The 27,747-nt window shown below is 35.6% G+C and overlaps 2 protein-coding genes across 10 annotated transcripts in view; one reads left to right on the forward strand and one right to left on the reverse strand.

Annotated features, from left to right (window-relative positions):
- Nucleotides 1–27,747, forward strand: part of PALS2 (protein associated with LIN7 2, MAGUK p55 family member) — a 120,413-nt gene that overhangs the window by 14,945 nt on the left and 77,721 nt on the right. For 2 of the 9 annotated variants that reach the window (XM_019031735.4, XM_019031736.4), the window contains exon 1: nt 6,599–7,076. The exons of the other annotated variants lie outside the window; for them this stretch is intronic. The gene's annotated coding sequence lies outside the window, so the exon portion shown is untranslated. Of the gene's footprint in view, nt 1–6,598; nt 7,077–27,747 lie in introns of those variants that run through there. 9 annotated transcript variants of the gene reach the window in all.
- On the reverse strand, nt 13,653–15,892 carry LOC115935285 (voltage-dependent anion-selective channel protein 1-like). The gene has a single exon (XM_055346877.2). The coding sequence runs from the start codon at nt 15,364–15,366 to the stop codon at nt 14,515–14,517; it is 852 nt and encodes a 283-aa protein (XP_055202852.1). The 5' UTR covers nt 15,367–15,892; the 3' UTR covers nt 13,653–14,514.

Here is a 27,747-nt window from a genome sequence, read left to right on the forward strand (position 1 = left end):
TCCACTTGGGAGGAACTGTGCTTACTTCTAAAGTCTTAGATTATAAGATTTTTCAATCTTACCTGCTTTCTTTCCTGATAGTCTTACTTTCTTGTGTTCTCAGCTACCTGTCTTTTTGTTACTGTTTGATGATTTTTGAATTGTGTGCTCTTGCTTCGCTGGGTTTTATTGGAGGAAATTCTGTGCAGCCCAGTTAGAGGACACATTCTTTCCAAGGTTTGCCAAGGCTTTTCTTTGGCGCCTGTGGAAGCCACTGACCCAAGACCACTTCGTAGTTTCTCTGCTTGGGGTGTTCTGAACTAGGCAGGTAGGTATATTTGGAACCCTGAATCCTTGAGAGTAGGCTGTGATTACTAATTCTCAGGTGATATTTTTTTCTGCTAATATGGAGTCCAATCTGAGACAGGCCAACTTCCTTATTGTCTTCCTTGGCCAACAGGCATGTTTTTATTAGACTACTCTTACAAAGTAGGGGTTAGTCCTATAAGGTCTCAGCTTCATGTGGGAAGGTCTAAGTTGCATTCTTCATCTTGAACAGGCCAGGGCCTAAATGGCAGCTTCTGAACTCCTGGTTACTGAAATCCTAAACACCCCAGGGCAGTCATAACTTCAGTACCTACTTACTAGTTTGTTTTTTCCCCTTCATATTGGCCCACAGGGATATTCTTGGGGACTTTTTTTTTTTTTTTTTGAGAGGATGTTTTCAGTATTTTATTTTGCATTTTTAGATGTTTTGTGAGAGAATTATTTTCAGATTTTCAAGGGTACCTTCTTTGCCAAACCAGCAAGCCTTTCTTATCTGTTTTCTAACTTCTAAGCAGTTCCTGAACTTCTGGTTTGCTAATCTCTTTCTCTTTTATTTTTGTCTCATCTCCCCTCCAGTATTACTGCTGTTTTATTCTTTTTTAAAATTACGTACCTGTTTTGTCATTTCAGTGGGACCTCAGGAGGGAGGGAACATAGGCATGTGTGTTCAGTCTTCCACTTTAACTGGAAGTGTGTCTAATAGTTTTGAGGTATACTATGTCTATTAGGGCCAACTGACCTGAGGAAAAATCAGTGTAAATACCTTTCCATTTAACTGTCATTTTAAGTTTGAACTTAAAAAGCATAGTCTTTGGCTGTAAAAGAGGGACAGAGTCGGGAATGCAGGATGATATTCAGACCATTATGCAGTTGAGCAAGGCCTCACTGAGATAGGGGGCAGTGTGTAGCTTGACGTACGTGGGCTCTTACCATAAAGTCTAGCTATATAGAGCAAATCACATTACAATGATGAGAAACCAGAATTTTAAAATTTCATCCAATGAGTATTTATTAAATGTGATGTGTCTGGAGTAATACTAAGAATTAGAGTACAAAAATAAATAAAATGCCATATCCTCAGTGAACCCACTAATTTTGTGTTAGAGATAGACATGTAAATTAAAATAGTTCTCATTATTCAAGATAGTTATGGTGTATAAAGTCTCTGCAAATGCAGAATTATCAAATACTGAGCTGTGTTGCTTCTAGGGGAAATGCAGGGTTAGGTTCCTGCAAGCCTTTAGTCACAATATGTTCATCAACTGGTCAATATATAGCCTTTTTTATGTGTATTTCTCTTTAAAGATACTTTATTATATATTATTGATTCATTAACATTGTACTCATAGCCAAGCTTACCATATCTTATGCCTGAACAAAGCTTGTCTAATATGTACATTTTTCTGTAAAGCACACCAGAGCCTTTTCATGATAAAGAAACACTAGATAGCACTTCAGTGCTATGATTGGGGACCATTTTGTGAAATGACAAACAACAGAAAAATGCAAAAAAAAAAAGTGGCACAAAATAAACTATGAAAAGGCTACTTGTTTTTAGTATGAGAGCCGAAACAAGAAAGCAGAGTGTTGCTTTCTTCCACCTCAGCTGGGACTGTGCAATGTTGGGTGACTCAAATTTTTCACCACTCTGCATATGCACTAATGACCACAAAAGCTCTGTAAGTATCGATTATTGGATTAAAAGTAAATTTTAGCAAGTAGGCAAATTCACAAACACAGAATAATGAGAATCAACTGTACTGTGTAATGTGGTAAGTGCTGTATATTGTAAATCTGCTAGGATGGGTCAGGGAAGGCTTCATTTGAGACAATTAAGATGAATTCACAGCAGTATGAAGCTATGAATCTATGGAATGGCAAATGGTCCAGAGTGGTTGGAATAAAAGGGCCCCTGTAAGGAGAGGCAAGTGGGGATGTTTGGACTGGCCAGCTAACACAGGAGGATGTGAAGGCCCTTATGCTGTATTAAGGAATTTTGATTCTATAGGTGATGGGAAACTATTGAATGATTTTAGCCAGGGGAGAAACATGGTCATATTTGTATTTTGGAAAGCTCACACTGCTAGTGGTATTGGGTATAGATGAAGTAAGGAAAATAAATACAGGCATACCTCAGAGCTATCACGGGTTCAGTTCTGGACCGCTACAATAAAACGCATATCACAATGAAGCAAATCACACAAATTTTTTTATTTCCCAGTGCATGTAAAAGTATGATTACACTACACTGTAGATTATTAAGTATACAATAGCATTATGACTAAAAAATGTACATACCTTGATTTAAAAATACTTTAAAGCTTAAAAATGCTAGTAATCATCAGAGCCTTCAGAGAGTTGAAGTCTTTTGCTGGTGGAGGGTCTTACCTTGATGCTGACGGCTGCTGACTGATCAGGGTGATGGTTGTTGAAGGTTGGAGTGGCTGTGGTGATTTCTTAAAATAAGACAGATATAAAGTTTGCCACATTGGTAGACTCTTTTTTCATGAAAGATTTATTGGTAATATGTGCTGCTGTTTGAGAACATTTTATCTATAGTAGAACTTCATTCAAAATTGGAGTTAATCCTTTCAAACCCTGCTACTTTACCAGCTAAACTTATGTAATATTCTAAATTCTTTGTTGTCATTTCAACAATGTTTACAGCATCTTCACCAGGAGTAGATTCCATCTCAAGAAACCACTTTTTTTGCCCACTTGTAAAAACCAACTCCTCTTCTGTTAAAGTTTTATCATGAGATTGTAGCCTACATCTTCAGGCTTCACTTCTAATTCTCATTCCCTTACTTTTTCCACCACATCTGCAGTGACTTATCCACTAAAGTCTTGAATCCCTCAAAGTCATTGATGAGAATTGGACTCAGCTTCTTCCAGACTCCTGTGAATCAACATTTTGAAGGATATTTTGACCTTCTCCCATGAATCACAAGTGTTCTTAATGACATAAATGGTGAATCCTTTCCAAAAGGTTTTCAATTTGCCCACATCCATCAGAGGAATCACTATCTATGGCAGCTATCGTCTTATGAGATGTATTTCTTAAATAAGATTTGAAAGTCAGAATTACTCCTTAATCCATGGGCTGCAAAACAGATGTTGTATTAGCAGGCATGAAAATAACATTCATCTCCTGTGCATGTCTATCAGAGCTCTTGGGTGACAAGGTGAGTTGTCAGTGAGCAGTAATATTTTGAAAGGAATCTTTTTTTCTGAGCAGTAGGTCTCAACAGTGGACTTAATAAATTCAGTAGACCTTGTTGTAAACCGAAGTGCTGTCATCAAGGTTTTGTTCCATTTATAGTGCACAGTTAGAGTAGATTTAGCATAATTTTTATGGGACAGGATTTTTCAGAATGGTAAATGAGGATTGGCTTCAGCTTAAAAGTCACCACCTGTATTTGCCTCTAACTAAAGAGTGATACTGTCCTTTCAAGGTTTGAGGCCAAGCATTGACTTTTCACTAGCTATGAAATCCTATGTGGCTAATAAAAGGCTATTTTGTCTGCATTGAAAATCTATCTGTTGTGTAGCATAGTCACCACCTTCATCAATGATCTTAGCTAGATCTTTTGGGTAACTTCTTGCAGCTTCTACATTGGCACTTGCTGCTTCACCTTACACTTTCATGTTGTGAGGTGACGTCTTTCCATAGACCTCATGAACAACCTGTGCAAGCTTCAGACTTTTTTCCAGTAGCTCTTCACCTCTCTCAGCCTTCATAGAATTGAAGGGAGTTAGGGCCTTACTCTGGATTAGGCTTTGGTTTAAGAGAATGCTGTGACTGGTTTGATCTCCAGACCACTCAAACTTTCCCCATACCATCAATAATGCTGTTTTGCTTTCTTATTCCTGTATTCACTGGAATGGCACTTTTAATTTCCTTCAAGAACTTTTCCTTTGCATTCACAACTTGGTTGTTTAGCTCAAGAGGCCTTTCAGCCTCTTTGCTTTCAACTTCCCTTCCTTATTAAATGTAATCATTTCTAGCTTTTGATTTAAAGTGAGAGACTTGCTACTCTTCCTTTCACTTGAACTCTTAGAGATTATTGTAGAATTATTAATTAGCCTCATTTCAATATCGTTATGTCTCAGGGATTAAGGAGGTCTGAGGAGAGGGAGACGAGGAATGGCCGGTTGGTAGACCAGTCAGAACACATACATTTATCAGCTGTCTTATATGGGGGTGATTCATGGTGCCCCAAAACAGTAAACAGTAGTAACATCAAAGAGCACAGATGTGATGGATATGGTAATTACCTTGACCCTATCACCATACATTATATGTATCGAAATACTACCCCATGAATGTGTGCATTTATTGTCAAGTTTAAAAAGATTACTGATCATAGATCATCATAACTGGCATAATAGTAATGAAAAAGTTTGAAATATTGTGAAAATTACAAAAATGTGACACAAAGACATGAAGTGAGCATATGCTGTTGGAAAAATGGCTTCAATAGACTTGATCAATGTGGGGTTGCCACAAACATTCAATTTTTTTAAAAACAGTATCTGTGAAGCACAATAAAATGAAGTGCAGTAAAATGAGGTATGCCTGTAGAAGGTTTTAGATATTCAGGTGAGAGATGATGAGAAAGTGAACTCAGGCAGTGACAGTGGAGATAGAGAAAATGGGATAGTATTTGAGAAATATGCAAGATTTAAATTAAAAGTTCTTCGTGACAGATTAGATAGAATAAAGGAGATCGAACAGCTATTCATGGTTGCTATTAAGATAGGCAATACGGGAGGAAGACCAGATTTAGGAAGTAACATGATAATTTCTGGATATGCTCATTTTTATGGTGCCCATGGGAGATTTTCTGTGGAGATGTAGGCAAGGAAATACAAATCTGAAGCTTGGGTGATATAGCTTTGAGAGACATCAGCTATTTATATATATATATATATTATATATATATAATATATATAAAAATATATATAACATATATATAATATATATAAAAATATCTATTATATATAATATATATTTATATTATATATAATATATATTATATAAATATATATAATATATAATATATATAATATATAAATATATATTATATAAATATATATAATATATAATATATATTATATATAAATATATATTATATGATATATAATATATATTATATATAAATATATATATATTTGAATGTCTACTGTGTGTCAAGCACTGTCCTAGTGCCAGAGGAGACAGAACAATGAGTGAATTTTTAGTGAGGGGAAACATAAGCAAAAAATAGTTTCAGATGAGTACTGTGATGAAAATGAAACTAATAGGATGGAGAGTGACAAGACTGTATGTAAGGGTGGTAGCGTAGTTTAGATTGAATGTTTGGGTTTACTTTCTGGGGAGATAATAGTTACACTGTGACAAAATGAAGAGAATATTGGTATGTGTGTGGATCTCTGGGAAGAGCATTTCAAGGAGAGAGAACAGAAGACGGTAAAGATGGGAAATGAGAGATGGGAGATGAACTGGTCTAGTTTGAAAACAGAAAGGAGCCCGGTGTGACTGGAGACAAGCAGACAAAGGGAAAGAGTTGGAGAAGTTGAACGCAGAGAGGTACAATGGGTGACAAATCATGAAGGCGCTAAGCGGCCATGGTCAAGAGTGTGGCTAGTTTTCTAAGTACAGTGGGAAGCCTTTGGGTAGTTTTAGCAGGAGAGTAACAAAATCTGTTTTGTGTTTTAAAATGATGGCTCTAGCCACTCTGGGGAGAATATTGTTGAGAACGAGAGTGAAAGTACGGGAACTGGTCAAGTGACTACTGCAGCAGACAGGCAAGAGATGATGGTGGCTTAGCGTAGGGGGATAGCAGTGAATGGGCAAGGGAGTCAGATGGCTTTTCTTCAGTCACCTCCATTGTGACTGAATTGAAGAACCAGTTTATCATTGGATCTGTTATGAATTCTAGGTATTTTTATAAGTATATATATAAAGTATTATTTTGAAAACAGACCCGATCAATGAAATTTATTCTAAAATTACATAGTTTTGGGATTCAAATTAGAACACTTGATAAAATATCTCAGTGATTCTATAATCATATTTCACATTTATGAATGTTTATTAGGTGTTTAAGACATTTTCAAACAATTTTGATTCATTATACTACATATTTTCTTGTAAAATAATGAAGTTTTGACTTGCTTTGTTAATTAGTGGTTGGGTGAATAAAAATTTACTCAAAGCAGGACTACTACATTGTGAGAGTAAATTGGCAACAGTGCTATTTATTTGAGCTCTGTTTAAAAAGAAAAAAAAAGGACTCTCCGTATATCTAGCTTTCTCCTGTGTGAGCACTACACTTTAACAAGGATATTTCTGGACATAGTAGGAAGCATGGACTGTGGTGGGGAGAGATTGGGGATTAGTATACCAGTTAAGAGGCTTTTAAAGTAGTCTAGGCAAGAGAATATTAGAAACTCTAAACCAGACAGTGAAATTTTTAGAGTGGAATTGTGATGAAGATTACTTTGAGACTTTTATGAAGTAGAATGAAAAGATTTGAAGAAGAATTAGATGTCTGGAGGTTAGGGAGAAGAAAAAAATTGGATGATTCTGAGATTATAAGCATCAGAGAATGGGTAGTTGGTGATGTCATAATATAAATGAGAGGTAGAATATGTAGTCACGGTAGGCTTGGTTAGAGTCAGTGAGTAGTTTTGAAAATGGTAAATTAAAGGCACCATCTTTGGGACTCCCTGGGGAAAAACGTAAAGAAGGCAGTTGAAGAAAGGTGAGTGCTGTAACTAATACTTGGAAATTATCATATAGAAACTAGATGAAGCCTCAGAAATAAACGAGATCACTCAAGAAAAGAATGAAAACCTGAGAGATAGCATCAGCAGTGATAGTCTGTCCTTAAGTAGAGTGAAGACAGTATGTGATTGGTTTGTCAGTTGTCATTCCTGATCTTTTCCAAGAAGTTTGAGGAGAGCTGTGGCTGAGATGGCACGGGTGGAGAACTGGAAAGATAACGCATAATGCAGACTACTCTTTGAAAAGTGTGGTGGAGAAAAGGAGAGAGATAAGGCTGTGACTTAGAAATGAGGTTCCATATAGGGATTTTTAAAAGTTATTATTTAAGGATGGAGAAGATGTTAGCACATTTATAGATGCAGAAATAGCAAATGAAAAAATATTGAAGTTTTAGAGGAATAACCCATGGATCATGGTCCCACAGTGGGTGGGAAGTAGTTGATTCATTGACAGGTAGTACCCTTGTAGAGGAGGAAGGGCATACTTCCTCCTGAGATACAAGGAATAAAGAATGGTGGTAATGTATTTGATTCTGCAAGTGAAAGGGAATTTCAGTAAATCATAGGTGATAAGCTCTTTTTTTCCTTTTTCTTCTGACAAAGTAGTCTTTTGAGAATTTAGTGTGGTAAATGTTTGAAATAGAGAATATGAGAGAACTTGAGAAGGGGCAAGTAATAGGATTGTGCAGCAGTATTTGGGAGCTTGTTTCTTTTTGTAGGACCAGGGCAATTTGAGAATATTGCAATACTTGGGGATAAGAATAGGAAGGAAGGCCCTGGAATGGAGAAAAGAGCTGTGGAAAATAAGAGGTGAGGGGAGATGATTACTTCATGATTTGCCTAGGGCTGCCTATATTGAAATGTGTGCAGGCAAGCTATTGCTAGGCCACTGGGGAGATCTTTTCACTGAGTCCAAATGTGAACTACATCATTAATGCTGTTTTATCAAACCAAAGTATATAAAGGAAGTTCTGTTAAAGCAGAAAATTATCATTATAGAAAAGGACTTGTGAAAAGTTCTACAACATTTGAAACAGGTATTTTCATGTAACTTAAATTTATGAAGGACAAGTTATTGTCTTCTTAGTTCATATTTTTAGTTCATTTTGTTACCAGTATTTTCAAAACGTACCCAGCTCAGTCTTTAGTTGTTAGAAGTGAAGGGCTAACAAGGATATCCAGTTGTCTATAGTGTTGATGCTTGCTATAGGGAAATTTGCAGTGAGAAAAACATATTAAAATAGTACTGTTGTTCGGTTGTAATTTCATCTATTTAAAGTGTTCTTTCACTATATTGAACAAATTATCAGATTGCCTAAGTTTCTTATAACCAGAAGTCTTTCATATAAGAAATGTGAGGTTAAAACTTAAAATAACCTGTTCATTATAGATTGGATAATCTGCTGTTTCACTGAGTTAGGACCTCTTTGGACTTTGCAAATTTCTGAAACTGTGCTAAATAAATAAGACTATTATGAGCAAGGGTTTATCTGTACACACACAATCAAAGTTTTCTAATATTTGGACTATGTTTTAATATTCCATTGCAAGGATTCTGTGTATGGTGTGTCTGTGTTTCACTGTCTTGTTAATGTGAGCATTCATGCCCCGAAGGGATGACTGGGAGACATTATACCTTTGAAGAAGATAATTTGTTTCCAACTTATTTTTACTGTCAAAAATGTTTTTTATGCTTATTTTTAATGCAGTGCTTTGCATATACTTTTGTGAAATATTTCGCCCAGTACTTTAAAGGATGATACATAAACAAAAGTAAAAAACACACCGAGTGTTGAATGAGGCAGGAATAAAATACAGTCGTGCATCACTTAACAAAGGGGATACATTCTGAGAAATGCATCATTGGGTGATTTCATGATCGTGCAAACATAGAGAGTACTAACACAAACATAGATTGTACTAACACACACATAGATGGTATAGTCTATTATACATGTGGGCTATTTGGCCTATTGTTCCTAGGCTACAAACCTGTATAACATTTTACAGTTGTGGCTTACCATGAATGGAGCTTGCAGAACTGGCAGTTGCTCTGGGTGAGTGAGTGGTGAGTGAATGTGAAGGCCTAGGACATTATGGTACACTACTGTAGACTATAAGAAATTTATTTTTTAAATTTTTTCTTCAGTATTAAATTAACCTTATCTTACTATAACTTTTTTACTTTGTAAACTCCAGCTCTTTTGTAATAACACTTAGCTTAAAATACAAATGCATTGTACAGCTGTACAGCTGTACAAAAATATTTTCTTTTTTAGTATCTTCTATAAGCTTTTTTTTTTTTTTTTTTTTTTTTTTTTGATGGAGTCTTGCTCTGTCACCGAGGCTGGAGTGGAGTGGTGTGATCTGGGCTCACTACAACTTCTGCCTCCTGGGTTCCAGTGATTCTCCCGTCCCAGCCTCCCAAGTAGCTGGGATTACAGGTGTGCACCACCACACCTGGCTGTTTTTTGTATTTTTAGTAGAGTCGAGGTTTCATCATGTTGGCCAGGCTGGTCTTGAACTCCTGACCTCAAGTGGTCCACCTGCCTCAGCCTCCCAAAGTGCTGGGATTACAGGCGTGAGCCACTGCACCCAGCCCTATAAGCTTTTTTCTATTAATTTTTTTTAACCTTTTAATCTTTTTTATTAAAAACTAAGATGCAAACACATTAGCCTTGGCCTACACAGGGTCAGGATCATCAATATCAGTGTCTTCTACCTTCACATCGTGTCCCACTGGAAAGTCTTCAGTGGGCAGTAACACCCATGGAGCTATCATTTCCTATGATGACAGTGCCTTCTGGAATCTCCTGAAGAACCTGCCTGAGGATCTTCTTGCGGGGGTGTCACTCTTTTCAGAAATCTGTTCATGGTGGTTTCCTTGGGTTTGTTTCTTTTTTTCATCATAGATTTGCTTGTAAGCAGATCTATGAACATTCCTCTCTAGTAATGAAAACCTTTCATTGTTGGGGTTCATGTTTTCAAACTTTTTAAGCAGCTTGTTGAAGTCTGCAAAAACTTCTGCTAAACCCTTCACTGTACATTTTCTTGAGAGAATTATTCAGCTGCATTATAATCTTTTGGAACCACTATTGTATATGTGGTTTTTGGTCGACTGAAATAATGTTATGTGGCACATGACTGTATCCAAATTGATGAGGTAATTCTAGTAGCTTATAAAATATCTTACATATCAAGATCCACGTCATTTCCCCCGAATCAAGGACAAAGAAGAAAAAAGGTTTGTTATTTTAAGTATAACATATAATATTCAAATGTGAATTATGTTTGATTGTAGGTCAATAATTTTTGAGCCCCATTTTCTTATGAGAATGGAATTGGTAGTGTGCCAGTTAAGGAAAATTTATGGTGACACTAGATAAACATGGCAGTAAGTAGAAGCAGTTCATTTTGTATAAGTTAAATCGTTACATTTATAAATGTAAAGAATTGCCATTTAACTATTTTTTATAGGTTTTTAAATTATAGTTTTTACATCTTACGTTTTAGTTGAATGTTTTACTGAAATATATTTCATGTCATAGTATAGATAAAAAAGAATTTAAGAAACCATGTCATCTAAGGATGACTTTGTCTTCTCCAGGTTTCTGTCCTCAAGCGAAAAAATCTTGCCTGTTTTTAACTCTAGAAAAGTGGTTATAATTATTTGATTTTTCAGCATGCAAACTAGTAACTATTTACACATGATAGATATACTTTTTTTTAGGTTTTTATTTTTTATTAAAACTATTAATGCACATATGGATGAAAGACTAGAGGTGCTCCCCAACTCTATTTCTGTTTCTTCCTCCCAGGAGGCTACTACATCGAACATTTTTAGCTGATTGTTTTGGTATCATGTCAGTAAATGGTGTGCTTATGTTGCTGATTCTTATTTTTTTGGTTTTAACCATTATGGAGGATGAGGATTTAGCTCTTTACATTTTCCTTCACCACGTATGCATATCATATACTCTTCCAATCCCTCAGTTGTTTCACCCTAATTATATTAGTAATTTTGATTAGATTAGTATTTGTTAGCAGATCCACTAGTAAATTGTAGTTGCTCTTCTCTATTCCTGTATTTTCATTTTCTCAGACTTAATTTATTTGCTTCATTTTTTTGTATATGCTACTTGGCTATAATTCAACCCCCAAATCTGTGCTTGTTTTCAAAATCAACTTTCAGTGCGTTCATTCAGATTTGTCAACTTCATTTTCTTGAAGATGTCACTGCTGGAGCCTTCTAAGCTGAATACGGACTCATTTTCTGAAGCTGGTGTACACGTGTCACCGATTTTCTTGGAAGTTATCTTTGCCTTTTTCCTGAGTTGGGCCTTCTAGATCCTGTGTTCTCTGTCTCCCTCTTTATGTTTTGCTTATTTCATGCTTTGAGAGCAGCATGTCTTTTTTTTGTTTTTGTTTTTAATCTTTCTGAGGAAAAGGGTTTGTGGTAGGTTAATTTTGTGAAACCTTATGAGCAAGTCTGAAAATTATTTTTAACTATCCTCACACTTGATTGATGGTTTGGCAGGGTAAAGAATTCCTGGGGGAAATGTTTTTAAAGGCATCATTGCATCATCTTCTACCTTTAGATGTCATCATTGAGCCATTCAGAATCATTCCTGATTCTTGACACGTGATTGTTTTCTTTTTTCTCAGTATTCTGATATTTCACAACAAAATATCTTAATATGAGTCCATTTTCATCTGTTTTGCTGGGTGCTCAGTGTACTCCAGCAACTTACATCTTTCATTTCTGGAAAATGTTAAATATTTCATTATTGTTTTTCTCCCCTCCATTTTGTCTCTCCTTTCTTTCCAAAACCCATCTGGTTTAGATGCCCTCTAATGAGATTCTCTAATTTTCTTCTATTTTTCTACTCCTGTGCTTTTCTACTTTTTGTGGTATTTCCTCACATTTACCTTCCATGATTTCCATTGAATTTTTTCTTTCTGCTTTTGTATTTTTATTTTCTAAGAGCTCTTTTGTTTCCTCTGTAACTATCTTATTCTAGTTTCATGAGTATGATATTCTTCTTTTTCTTTGATAATTTTTATAACTGTTGCTTTTTTCAACCTGAGTAGTTTTTACCTATTTGTTTATTTTAATCTCTTTCATTTACTAGGCTTTTCTCAGCTATCCAGTATCCCAAGATTCTTAGCTCATTAAGAGTGGGGGACTAAAAACCTGATGCTCTGATTTCATGTTGAATGTCACTGTAGCTAGTTTGTAGCTGGGTTATTTGGGGGTAATACCTGATCTTCATGTCTGTGTCTTTCTTGTTGACTGGTCATATTCTGTAGACTATGAAGAAGACTTCACATCTGCCTGGAAAGTAAAGACCAAGCTGAAGGCTTCAGATAGTCAGGAGGGAGAATCAGGTGGAGGGGTTTGTATCAGCATTTAATAATCCTGTCTTCCATATTATTTCATTGTCTTTGGTCGAGAGGTACCTCTTATCTTACTCTCTCCAGAAAATAAGCCCCTAGTTTTCAGTTCTGTGTAGTGGAGGAAGGTGGGTGATATGGTTTGGCTTTCTGTCCCCACCCAAATCTCATCTTGAATTGTAATCCCATAATTCCCACATGTCATGGGAGGGACCTGGTGGGAGGTAATTGAATCATGAGGGTGGTTTCCTGTTCTCTTGATAGTAAGTGAGTTCTCACAAGATCTGATGGTTATATAAGCATCTGGTATTTTCCCTGCTGCCACTCATTCTCTTTCCTGCTGCCCTGTGAAGAGGTGCCTTCCACCATGATTGTAAGTTTCCTGAGGCTGGGGAGCCATGTGGAACTCTGAGTCAATTAAACCTCTTTTCTTCATAAATTACCCAGTCTTGGGTCATAGCAGCATGAGAACAGACTAATACAGTAAGAAGGCATCCCTCTGTAAACCAGGAAGTGAGCCAGCACCTTGATCTTGGACTTCCCAGCCTTCAGACCTGTGAGAAATAAATTTCTGTCATTTAAGCTACCCAGGCTATATTTTTGTCATAGCAGCCTGAATTAACTGAGACAGTGAGCTTAGGACTAGCTGAGAAAACCAGCAGCTTTGCTGCCCAAAAGTTGTGGAGTGACTTGATTCAGGCTAGGAAAGAAAGAGAAGACACACAAACTAAACCTGTGACTTTGCTGGTGAAAAGTGGTGGATTTGGTTGGAAACAAATAGAGAAAACCTGCTGCTGTGCTAATTTGACATTGTGGACCAGCAGAAATTTAATAGGGAAATCCTAGAAATGAGAGAGCCATGGAAGGGTTAAGATGAGCTCTCCACAGAGAGACCCAAGAGAGCCTGGAAAAAAGTGAAAGCTGATGGGGACTTGACAACTGGCTGCAACTTTGAATGCATTTCCCAGTCCATCACAGCTCAGCTCACAGAGAGTGAAGTCTTAAAAGCTTGAGGTTTTTGAACACAGCCGTTGCTGATTTGTCCACAACATTGGCTCAAATTGCTGTTGGAGCACAATATTGGTCCATCATTAAGCATTACAGACATAGGTACAACCCCAAGAGAGTCAGACTAAAATGTAAAAATAAGAATTAAAATATTTTTTTTTGAGGTTTCAATATTTTATTCAAGTTTTTTTAAGTGTTAATTACAGCATTTGAAGGGGAGGATCTAATTCCAACAAAATGGAAGACTCTAAAATGTACCCATTAAACTGCTAAAAAACAAATTGAGTGGTGAGAATACAACAGAAGTCCAATTTAGATTCTGAGTGTTATCACCATGTGATTACAATCACACAGACACTTCCAAGCTTATAGCTGGAGCTCCTGGAAGCTATTTCATACTCTGGTGCAAGGGCAAAAAAAAAACACAACACAAGAAGGAATAAGTCCTGAATTACTGGCTTCATCACATCCACCTTCTCCACCCCAAAATGGCACAAAAGAAACAGTTACCACACCCTGCAGACCTTTTGGTGTAAAAGAGATGATGATGAACTGGGGTGGGAACAGGTCATGAAGATCTGTCTAAAAAAGTCCCATTCAGGTGAGTTTGTACACACCATGAAGCAGCGAGCCTCTCATCAATTAGGGTTAGGAAACCAAGGTTCGATTCTCAGGAAATCACAATTTCATTCATTTACTCAATATGAATTTACAAAGTGCCTACATATTATCAGCTTCCACTTGCAGCCATTTCTAGATAAAAAAGAAACCTGGCATCTCAAAGGGGCCACCAAGTTCTCCCCGAGTCTACCACTGAAAGGACCTTTTTTGGAAATAGGTTTCTTCTGTACCTCTGGAAGGGTAACATCTTAAAGCTGAATCAACTTTAACCTGGAGGGCTAACATATTTAGCAATACTTGCATCCCAGACATACAACATTAAAAGATACACTAAATTCTGAAGGTAGCTATGCTGCAAAATAGTTTAAAATTAAACAATTGTACAGTATTCATTTATGCTTGAAATTCCAGTCCTAGACCAAGCTTGTGGCCACCAGCATTGACGTTCTTGCCATCCAGAAGAGCTGACAGTGTCAGTTTAATACCTGGCTTTAGAGTCCGAGTGTATCCTAAACCTATCAGGCTGGAGTTGTTCACTTTAGCCGAGAAGCAGGCGTCAGGGTCAATCTGATACTTGGCTGCTATTCCGAAGCGCGTGTCACTGTTTCCTGCTGTCCAGGCAAGATTGACAGCGGTCTCCAACTTCTTGTTCACTTTCTGGTAAATGGAGCCGCCAGACTCTGTCCCGTCATTCACATTAGTGTGAAGCTGGAATTCATCAGTCTTGTAGCCAACTGCAAAGTTGCTCTGGGTCACTCGGGATTTTGCAGTCTCAAAATTCATCTGGTAGCCGGCCAGCCAGCCCTCGTAACCTAGCACCAGAGCACCCCGGATGGAAGGCCCAGCAATGTCGAAATCCATGTCGCAGCCCAGGTTAATGTGCTCCCGCTTGTACCCTGTCTTGATTTTAGCATTTTTTTTCCCAGTGTTAGGTGAGAAGGATGAATCGAAGGTCAGCTTCAGTCCACGTGCAAGCTGATCTTCCACAGTAATCTCGGTGCCTAGTGTATTGTCGGTATTCCATTTCTCTGTAAACGTCAGGCCGTACTCAGTCCATCTGTACTTGGTTTCCAGACTGCCCGTCACTTTGGTGGTCTCAGTGTTGGCTGAGCCTGAGCTTGTAAATTCCAATCCATTCTCAGATTTTGTTTTCAAATCAAGCTTTATTAAGCCAAATCCATAGCCCTTGGTGAAGACATCCCTGGCAGATTTGCCAAGATCGGCATACGTGGGTGGCACAGCCATCTTCTGCTCAGAGGATGTGGCGGCGGGCTCGGAGGCGGCTACGGCGGGGGCTGCGACGCGGAGGCAGGGAGGAGAATTAAAATATTAAACAGATGTCCTGACAGCATACCTTGGAGGGAAACAGATTCTGCAGTTTAAGTCTAGACCAATTATTTAAAAACTCAAACTCTGAAAAAAAAATAATAAATCTAGAGTTACTGTTAAGGGTTCCATATTCAACCCCAAACTGCTAGACATGGCAAAGAAAAGAAATACCGGGAAAATGTGAGTCATCATCAGGAAAAATAGTCAATAAAATGGACTCTGACTGGGCTCAGTGTTGGATTTAATGAAGACTTCAAATTGGCTATTTAGAATATATTGAAAGAATTAAAGGAAAATATAGTCTGGGCATTGTGACATGTGCCTGTAGTCCCAGCTACACAGGAGGCTGAGGCGGGAGGATTACTTGAGCCCAGTAGTTCAAGGCTATGATCACACCTGTGAATAGCCACATCAGTCTAGCCTGGGCAGTAAAGACCCTGTTTCTTTCAAGAAAAGAAAAAAAAAAAAAAAAAGGAAAAAAGAAAAATATGTGAACAAGATGCTAACAGGACACAATAAATAGAGAACCTCAGTAAAGAAGCAAACTCAAAAAGAACTAAGTAGAGATTTTAGATTTGAAAAGCACAGTATTTGAAATGAAAATTTAATTGGATAGGCTCAACAGATTTAAGATGGCAGAGAAAACATGAAGATCAATAAGTATTCCAACAAGAGAAAGAAAAGAGATTTGTAAGAATAGGGAACAAAGCCTTGGAGACGTGTGGGACAATGTCAAACATTCCAACATACATGTAATGGGAGTTTCAGACAGAAAGGAAAGAGAGAGACAGAAAAAAATATTTGAACTAATAGTGGCCCCAAACCATCTCAGAGTTTTACTAAATTTTGGTAGAAAATAAAACTTAAAAAGAATTTCAGTAAGATGAAATAAGCACACTATACCCTAACTTGGCAGAGACAGTGAGCTCTGGTCCTTTCAGCTTCTGATAAGGGCATTCCTGCCAAGATGGGGGCTCCACCCTCATGACCTAGTCTAACCCTAATCACCTCCCCAAAGACTCCACCTCCAAATACCATCCCACTGGGAATTAGGGTTTTAGCATATGAATTTGGGAGGGACACAAACGCCTAGGCCATAGCACTGATCAAGCTTCGGTTATCACCAACTGAGCTGGGGCCCTGGGGAGGTACACGGGGACAGCCCCAGGCAAGAAGGCCACAGAGTCACACTGTTGTTACCTCAAGCTCTAGCAGTTTTGCCAGAATAAATGTGCCTCATTTTTTTAACGGCCTTTGGGCAATTTTCAGCACCCTTAAAAGACTGTCTTTGATGATGATGTCCAGTTTTATATTTGCTTTTTTGCAGAGGGGAACTGCCAATCTCTTCATGCCAATATTATCAGAAATTGAGTAATGTTCGTAATAAAAGATTTTCAGCGTTATAATATTACTAAACTTTCATAGTCACAACTTTGTTATCAAGTGAAAGAAATCATTGTGATATGGGCAGTATTGTTTCTAATGATGAAATTCATTAGGATGTTCACTGCAGCATTTCTTGAAGACATGGGAAAAATAGAAACAACTGCCATGTTCCTCAGACGCTAAATAAACTACATTCATCCTATGAATCTGCAACAACTAAAAGAATAACATGGTTTCATATGTACTAACATGAAATGTTCTCCAAAATACATTTTTCTGTGGGAAAATAAGTTTCATATATCACTGATATAGTAAGATATTACTTATATAAATATAGTAACACATTATGTTTTAGATATTTATATAAGTATAGAAATGAAGCATATATCTTCATATTTTCTACAGATACAAATATGTAAATATGTAAGAATAGGTCTATAAAGACATAAAGAATAGGTCTATAAAGACATAAAGAATAGGTCTATAAACACATAAAAACAACGTATAACAGGCATTACCCCTAGGGAAAGAGCAGAGATGGAAAGCTGGCCAAGTTAAAAAGGCTCTTGTCTCTATCCAGTAATATCTGAAATTTTTTACAAAATTAATTTATCTGTGTATACCTGTGTAATAAAACAATAGTTTAACAAATGGATTGCCCAAGCTATCAGCTATGTATATGGAAAGTCAACATCATGAGGATTCCTAGAAGTTTCTATACAAATTCACAGAGATTAAAGAAAACCATTTGACGAAATAAAATTAAGCACCCTTATATAAAAGATTTTATTAGGTGAAACATGCTTGGCATCATTTCTCAAGTCATGGATTTGTCAACCCAAAGATGATCTCCTTATATAGAACATTTCATCTTTTAAAATCCCATGACTTATATGTTAGTTTGTGCTTTTTATCATGGATTTCTTTCCTAGTAGTAAGCCATTTCAGTATATGTCACATTCAATAATATCTTTTAATAACTTTAACAGGTGCATTTCAAGTTACAAGATTTCTTTATGCCTACAGTTAAGAATTACTATGAATGAAACTTATTAACAATTACTCTTAATTCTTTAAATCGTCATCTTATGAATCAAGTATTTTCTGCTAGAAATACTTTACCCTAATTACAACCTTCATAGATTGTAAAAAGGAAACAGACTCCAAGACACTGTGGCAATAAATGGAAATAATTTGTCTTCCACAGTTCTTTTAAGAAGAGAATGATTTTATAGGTGATAGGAGAGGGCCTTGAGATACTATGTCAAAGTGAATTTAAGTACTATCTTTATATTTTGAGCTCTGGCTTTTCATATTCTAGCATTTGTTGTTGAGATTAGTTTTTCATTGACACTTTGAAAAATTAGTATAGTCACAAAGAGATGGTTGATGAGTTGCAGAATATAGATAAAATAGAATAGCATTTATGTTTTTAGTAAAGTAGGCATTTAATTAGGTTTTTTTTTTGTTTCGTTTTGTTTTTTTGAGATGGGGTCTTGCTATGTTGCCCAGACTGGTTTTGAATTTGGGCTTAAGTAATCCTCCTGCCTCAGCCTCCCAAAATTCTGGGATTATAGGAATGAGCCACTGCTCCTGGCCTATTTACTTTTATTATACAGGTTGAGTATCCCTAATCTGAAATGCTTGGAACCAGAAGTGTTTCAGATTTGGGATTTTTCTGGATTTTGGAATATTTGCAAATACATAATAAGTTGTCTGGGGAGAGGACCCAAGTCTAAACATAAAATTCATTTATGCTTCATGTACACTTTGTGTACATAACGTGAAAGTACTTTTATATAGTGCTTTTAATTTTGTGCATGAAACAAAGTTTTGACTATGACCTGTCACGTGAGGTCAGGTGTGGAATTTTCCACTTGTGGTGTCCTGTTGGTGCGCAAGAAATTTTGGAGTTTGGAGCATTTCAGATTTTTGGATTAGAGGTGTTCAACCTGTATAACCTTATGAGTTGTATCAATGTCATTTATATTTTTCAGGTAAGAAGATAGATGTGTGGTTAGATTTTTTAAAAATACTACATTGGGGAAAATGAGATTATAATTCAGAATTTAGTTTTTACTCTATTTTAATCACTCCTTTTGCCACACATGTCCTCAGCATTTATACTGGAGTGTTTTATGAATCACTTCATTATTATTATTTTAACATATAATGAAATGAAGCCCTCTTAATGAAAATGTCATTGCTACAACCTGTTTAAAGGACAGTATAACAGTATCTGACAATTGAAAAATCATGTATCCTTTGATCTAGGAATTCTACTTTTAGCTCTTAGTGTTTACTGCTAATATATGTGTATCTCTCTCTCTCTCTCTCTCTCTCTGAACACACACATATGATATAATGTGTATATATGTGTATATATGTGTGTATATATACACGTGTATATATGTATGTGTATATGTACATACATGTGTGTGTATATATATACATATATGTATGTATATGTATGCGTATGTATATATATACACACACATTTACATATATCATATGCGTGTGTATGTGTATTTGTATTTGGATGCTGAGTGCCACACTAATTACAACTGCAGAAATGGAAGCAGCCTGTATGTCTTTCAGTAGAGGACAGACGAGATAAATTTTGATGCATGCATACAATGAAGTACTAGGTATCTCTAAAAGAATGAGCTTCAATATGGAAAAATCACCAAGATTTTATTAAACAATTGCATTCATATAAATAAAAATTGAGGTATTCAATTTTGTCTGAAAGTTTTGTGTAAATTTGTCTAAAAGGCTAGAAAGAGACTTCTTTAGGGGAGAAGATCAGTTTTTGTTTTTTGATTTTTAAATATTTCAATGTAATTAGACTACATCTTTTACCACATACATGTGTGTTTATATACACATACATAAACATATTTATATACATATGTGTGAACCTGTAATGGATTTTTTTAAATGTTATATGTAAAGGTTTTTTTACTCACTGTTCATCACAACTTTGAAGTCTACTCCATTATCTCCTGGTGTTCAGTACTATCAGTAATAAATGTCATGCAGGTTTGATTATTGTTCCTTTTACATTAACATTTTTCTTTCTGGAAATCCCCATTTTTTTATGTTTTAAACATTCTGAGGTTTCACTTAGTGTTTCTAGATTTGGGCCATTTTCATTCCATCTGCTGTGCACATGGTAGACCCCTTCATTCTAAAGTTTTCTGTGTCATTTAAACTCAAATACATTTTCTTCTATTACTTCTTCAACTATTTCCTCTCACTCTTATTCTATTCTTGTCTTATGAAACTCTTAATAGGTAGTGTTGGATTTGCTTCTGGGTTCTAACTTTACTCATTTTTTTCATCTTTGTTCTGCATTTGGAAGATTAACTTGACTTGATTTTCTGGATTAGCAGTTTCAACTTTATTCTGTCATTTAGTCTGCTGTTACATTTTAATTTTAATTTTAATTTTTGTTTTTATTTTAGAAACAGTGTCTTGCTGTTAGCTAGTAGCACAATCACAGCTCACTATAACGTTGAACTCTTCGGCTCAAGTGATTCTGCTGTCTCAGCCTCCCAAGTATCTGGGACTACAGGCACATTGCCACCATGCCCAGCTAACTAATTTATTTATATTTTCTTTTTGTAGAGATGAGGTCTTTCTCTATTGCCCAGGCTGGTCTCAAATTCCTGGCCTTAAGCCATCCTCCCACCTCAGCCTCCTGAAATGCTGGCATTACAGGTGTGAGGCAGCATGGCCAACCTTAGATTTAAATTTGACAATAATGTTTTTAAGTGCCAGGAACTTTCTCATTTTTTGGTTGCTCCTTTGCTTCCTTTTAGTGACTTGTTCTTTTATGAACACAGTAGCTTCTCACATATCTCTCAGAATGCTAACAAAAATAAAATGTTAAAATTCTCTTCTATTCTCAGCACCATCTGTTTTTCCCCCAGTTTAGTTTGTTTAGTTTACCCGCTGTCACTGATGTTTTCTTCAAATGCCTGGTGATATAATTGCTGGGTTTTATTTATAAACGAAGGACTAGGGTGATGATTCAGGATTATATCTGATGAGGATTTCCTCTGTATTTGTGTAGGCTGCTCCTCCCCTCCTCCCACCAGCCTTCTACCTGGAATGGGACGTCATGGTCAGGCACTGAGTAAGTGGTGGGTTTGTCCTCAGGCAGACTGCTGCTTCAGATTTATAGGCAGAGAGCAGGTGGGAGCCCTTAAAATAACTAAATTAAGAAGGAAGAGTACTCTGGATATGGGACATATTAGGGTAAGGCTTTGAGTGGAAGAACAGAAGGGAAGAAAATGGCACCACCCCTAGAGTTATTGGGAAATGTATTAAGGGGAACTTTTGGTTGTTATAACACCTGTGGAAGACAACAGCCGTTTGATGAAAAAAGGAATTTTTTTCTCCCTAAATGCCAGTGTTTTCCTGTTTGAAAAACCCTGCTTTAGTGCATTCACTCCTAGGCAATCTCCCTTCCTCCATCCCTCCTCCTCTAGTGTCCTTTGCAAAGAACCAGATCTACCTCAGCCTCTACTCTCTTTTTTTTCAGGCTCCCACATCCCCATTCAGAGCCCTCCCCAAAGAGAACAAACCCCCACTGTCTTTGGAAAGAAGTTTGTGGTATTTAGTCAGGCCAAAATGTGGGCTCTTCTCTATGCGATTCCTTAATGGCCCGGAATGACTGCCCCTCCACTGTGCCTGCACTTTGTTGTTGTTGACTCCAAGCTTGAATTTTCTCTAGGAATGCTTTAGGAAGTTCAGCTCTACATTTGTTTTAAGGCTTTAAATACTGATCATAAATTCAGTGTTTTTAAGATGAATTCAGTTTAGTTTTTTCCACTAGGATACTTCCAGTGGTGTCTCCCCGTGTGTCTCATCTTCTTAACACCCCGCCAAACCCATCAAATAAAGAGTTACCTGCTTTCCCTTATTTCCACAATACTAATAATGCAGTGGGAAGTATTGTTTTAGGAGTTTTCCATGTATTATTTAGCAATAACAACCCTGTGAGTTAGATACCATTGTCATTCCCCCATTTAACAGGTGAAAGAAACCCACTTTAGGAGGGTAAGTAATTTACCCGGGTTTTCAGGACTAGTTAAGTGGTAGAATGCAGGTTCTTAACCACTGTGCTGTATCACCTTTTTCTGTGATTACTTTATGATGATCTTATCACCAGTTTCATACATGTGTTTATACATTTTGGTCTACTCTAATAAATTTGAGTTTTTGGGGAACAGATAGTTTGTCCATATATTTTCTTCAACATCTAACCACATGCATAGCGTCTAGCTGTGAGTAAATACCTATGGAATTAGCTGTGCGCAAAGTCCTACTTTTCTTCTTTGATTCAATGAAATATTACTAAATTACAGTTTCAAGATAGTAGTTTGGGAGGGAAGGTATGGACAGCATATTGTCATTTTATAGAAAATTATTTTTATTGATTTAATGTTTTAAGTGAACTCTGGTTATGGTCAAATCAGTATGTGAAAATAGTTGCATCAAAATTTAATCTTAAGAAAATGAAATTTCAATCAGTTCTTTTTTCTTTATCATCTCTTGGAAATGTACTTTACAAAATAATGTTGCTGCTGTCTTGCAAAAACATTAGAAATAGTGCAGATGACTTTTAAGTGCTTTCTTTAAGAAAATACTTAAAAATAATGCATAGAATGAGATTTTGTTTTTCATTTCATGGATACTGTAAATTATGCAACATGGATCTGGTGAAATAATTATTTTATCTGTAAAATATAAGAGCAGAAGTAATTTTTAACATCTTATGAATGCTTAATTTAGCTGTCATATTTTCAATGGAAATTCAGTTTGTTGAATTAAATGGGTGTGAACCTATCACCTAATGTAGTTACAAAAGGATTTTTAATATTAAAATAGGCACGGCCTAGTATATTAAGAATAGCTCATTTACTTACATTTCTAAACCTGGGTAGAAATGCTTTTGTAAAACAATTGTTACAGAAAACTTCTGGGACAGAATATAGGTGAATAAATATCACTTTTATTACATTTCCTTTACATAATAAACTGTATTGTAGACAGCTAGAAATACATTTATAGGCAGGAAGTATTACCGTAAAAGCTTGCCATTTTAGTAGACTAAAGATGCCACTTCTATCTTTATGCCTTGTTATGCAATTCACGGGAAGTTGATAGCTTTAAGAGTACTACTCTATAAACAATATCACCTTTTGCTGCTTCCAAGTATTACACAATTTTATTTATAAATAGTAATATGTACATTTAAAACTATTCTTGATTTTGGTAACAGAAAAATGTAACATTTTTGTGACTGTGAAACTATGCCACCAAGAAGTAATGATGTCCCAGATGTGGCCTAGTTGTTGGGGATGCAAAGATGATTTCTGCACTTATAAGACTTAGAGTTTAGAAAGGAAGTTGCACATTAAATACCAAAAAATTTAATTATATAGGTTTATCAGAATTATGAAGTATAGAGTACTATGAAAGTATGTCTTAGGAGAAGTTATCCTAATTAGGGCAGTTAGGGACATTGATATTTTGCCCTTAAAGAATGAGTGTGAATTAGGTATGCAAAGATGGTTGTGTATAGGTGGTGGTAAGTGCAGGGAGGGTTTTGCATCAGGGCTGGGGTAATACTGGTATGTTTAAAGCTGCGGGAGTGGTGCAAATTGAATCTAGCAATATATTAAAATGCTTATAAGCCATAAAATCACATTTTAATTCCTCTTAAGTTATATGTAGATACCAGGCTGTTGGGGTAGTCTGGGTACGATATGATAATGGCAAGGACTCATTAGGAGGTGATGGAAAGAAACTGATAGATTCTAGATTCTAGAAATATTTACGAGGTATAATTTACTGCTTCTTTGCTGTGTCTGTTTCTACTCCTACCACTTTTAAGCTTTGAAATACTTTTGAATATTTTTGTCCAGTGTTTCTCTTTAGCTATTCCCTTTGTTCATGTGGTTTTTTGCCGTAATACTTTGCTGCTGTTTTAATAGAGATTGTGAAGAAAAAGAATATAAACTCAGGTAGTCAATCTAACATATTTTACTGAACCCTAGCCCACTGATTTGAAATGTCACCTTTATTGTATATTGTTTCATTTAACTACTCTGAAGATTTGTCTGTTCCTATGATAATACTGCACTACTTGAATATACAGTGTTTTTACAGTTGATAGCAGGTACCTCCTTGACATTTATGCTTTCCTAAAAAATCATGTTGGCTAGTTTTACGTACTTTCTTTTTCAGGTAAATTTTAGGATAAATTTACCCAAAATACTTTTGGGATTTCTATTAGGATTTATTCATTTTTTTAAAGAATAATTTGGAGAGAATTGGCATTTTTACATTATTGGATCTTCTTACCTCAGAACACGGCTTCTCCATTTAATCAATTTATTTTAAATGTCTCAGCATAATTTTAATAATTTTCATATCTGTCTGAACATTTTAGTCTTATTTGGTTATTACGATTATTTAGGAAAACTGTTGATTTTTCTGTGTTGCTCTTATTTATGGTCAGCCAAACTCTCATAAATAACTTTACTAATTTTTTCACTGATTTCTTCAGACCTTTCTGCAGTTCTTGAGAATGCGCTTATATCATCTGCATTTCTTAAAATACTATGTCTTACTACATTACTTAAAACTTAAACTACAAGTTTGAAAAGTAGTCATCATAGTGGGCATTCTTGTCTAGTCCCTGACTTTAATAGTAAAGCTTCTGACATTTCTCCATTAAATGTGATGCTTCCTATAGAACCTGGTATAAAATGACGCTTATTTCCTTCTGTTTTTACTAAGGTAAGGTTTTTTCCATCACAATTGGAATTTGAATTCTATCTGATATATCTTAAGCATTGAGATGAGTTTGGGTTTTTTCCTTATTCTGTGATATTATATTAAATTACATTATAATTTTTTAACTAAGTTTTGAAGTCTGTGTAGAAATTGGAAAGCTTTCAGTCTTTTCTGTTTTGTTTTAAAAATGAATTATCTCCATCTTAAAGGTTTGATAGACTTTATTCTTAAATCTCTCCAGATCTCATGCCTTTTTTTAAAGAGAGGACCCTTGGAAATCTTTCAATTTCTTCTATTTGATCTATTTCATTTTTTACTTCTTTCTTTGATAATTGACATTTTCTTAGAAAATCATCTACTTGACTAGATTTTTAAAATAAAGTTGTTCATTGTATTCTTAAAAGAGATTTAAAAATCTCTATACCTACAGTTATTTTCTCATCTCATTTCTAATGTTATTTGTGTCTTGCCTTTTGTTTATTAATTGACACATTAATAATTGTACATATTTATGGGGTACTTAGTGATGTTTTAGCACATACAATGTTTAGTGATCACATCAGGATAATTAGCATATCCATTGTCTCAAACATTTTTCATTTATTTGTGTTGGGAGCATTCGAATATCCTCTCTTCAGCCGTTTGAAAATGTATACTGTTGTCAACTATGGTCACCTTATGGTGCTATAAAACACTAGAACTTATTCCTCATATCTAGCTGTAATTTTGTGTCCTTTATCACATCTCTTTCTACCCCTTCTTTCCCCCTATTCTTCCCTGCCTCTAGTAACCTCTGTTCTACTTTCTACTTCTGTAAGATCAACTTTTTTAGCTTCCACATAAGAGTGAGAACATGTGATGTTTAACTTTCTGTTCCTGATTTATTTCACTTAATATCCTCCAGTTCCATCCAGGTTGCTGCACATGACAGGATTTTATTCCTTTTTATGGCTGAATAGTATTCCATTATGTATATATACCATATTTGCTTTATTCATTTATCTGTTATTGGACACTTTGATTGATTCTGTATGATGACTATTATGAATAGTGCTGCAGTAAACATGGGGGCGGCACAGATATCTCATTAATACACTGATTTCCTGTACTTTGAATAAATTCCCAGTAGTGGCATTGCTGGATGTTGTGGTAGTTCTATTTGTAGATTTTAAGGAATCTCCCTACTGTCCTCCATTGTGGCTGTACTAGTTTACATTTCCACCAATAGTGTAAAAGAGTTCCTTTTTCTCCACATCCTTGGTTAAATTTATTCTTAGGGTTCTTTTTCAGTTATTATAAATATAATGGCTTTCTTGATTTTTAATGTGTGTTGTTTGTATATAGATATACTACTGATTTTTGTGTATTTGTGTTCTGAAACCTGACTAAATTTATCAGTTCCAAGAGTTTTTTTGGTAGTCTTTTAGGCTTTTCTTTATTGTAAGATCATGTCATATGTAAATGGTAACAATTTGACTTCTCCCTTTCCAATTTGGATGCCCTTTATTTCTTATTTGAAGAGAGACAAGGACATTGTAGTAAAAGGGTAAATTAAGCAACAGGCTAAAACAATTATAAATGCACACAACCCTGGAGCACCAGATATAAAAGGAAATATTATTACATCTAAAAGGATAGACCCTGATACAATAATAGTTGGAAACTTCAGCATCCCATTCTCAGCACTGGACAGATCACCTAGTCAGAAAATCAACGAGATACCAGATTTAAACTGTACCATAGGCCAAATAGACCTAACAGACATTTACAGAACATTTCACCCAACAGCTGCAGAATACACATTTTTTTCGTCAGCACATGAAACATTTTCTAGGAAAAATAAAGGCAAACGTACAATGTCAAAGGAAAGAAAAGTAATGAGAAGTACTGCCAACCACATTTATGACCATATGTTAGGGCATACAAGTCACAAAAATTTTTAAAAATCAAAATAATATCAAGTATCTTATCTGACCACAATGAAATAAAACTAGAAACCAATAACAAGAGAAACATAAAACTGTACGAAAACATGGAATTTCAACCACATGATCCTGAATGACCAATGAATGAAGAAATTTAAAGGAAATTTAAAAATTCCTTGAAACAAATAAAAATAGAAACACAATATATCAAAACCTGTGAGATACAGCAAAAGCAGTAGTAAGAGACTAGTTTATAGCAGTAAATGCCTGCATCAAAAAAGGAGAAAGATTTCAAATAACCTAATGATGCATCTGAAGGAACTAGAAAAACAAGAACAAACCAAACTCAAAGGTAGTAAAAGGAAGAAAATAATAAGGATCAGAGCAGAAAGTAAAGACTAAAATAATAGAGTCAGCTAAAGAAGTTGGTTTTTTAAAAAGATAAAATCAACAAGAAAAAAAGAGCAAATCCAAATAAAATCAGAAACAAAACATGTCATAACTGATATTACAGAAACACAAGGATCATTGAAGACTATTATGAACAACTATATGTCAATACATTTGAAAATCTAGAGAAAATAGATAATAAATTCCTGGACATATAAAACCTACCAAGATTGAGTCCAGATGAGATAGAAAACCTGAACAGACCAACAATGTATATAATACGACTGAATCAGTAATAAAAAAAAGACTCCCAACAAAAGAAAGTCCAGGACTGGATGGCTTCACCACTAAATTATCTTCTCAAACTATTCCAAAAATTGGAGGGGAGGGAATTCTTCTGAACTCATTCTACAAGGCCAAAATAACCCTGATACCAAAACCAGACAAGGACATCACACAAAAAGAAAACTACAGACCAATATCCCTACTGAACATAAATGCAAAAATCCTCAATAATATTATCAAACCAAATCCAACAACACATCAAAAAGATCATACAACATGATCAAGTGGGATTACAGGGATGCAACGATGGTTCAATATACACAAATCAATAAATGTGACACATGAACAGAATGAAAAATAAAAACCACATAATCATCTCAATAGATGCAGAAAAAGCATTTTGTAAAATTCAACATTCCTTCCTGATAAAAACTCAATAAATTAGGTAGAGAAGAAATGTACCTTAACAAAATAATGGCCATATATGGCAAACCCACAG

This window comes from Gorilla gorilla, chromosome 6 (assembly GCF_029281585.2).
Source record: "Gorilla gorilla gorilla isolate KB3781 chromosome 6, NHGRI_mGorGor1-v2.1_pri, whole genome shotgun sequence".
NCBI classification, from domain to species: domain Eukaryota; kingdom Metazoa; phylum Chordata; class Mammalia; order Primates; family Hominidae; genus Gorilla; species Gorilla gorilla.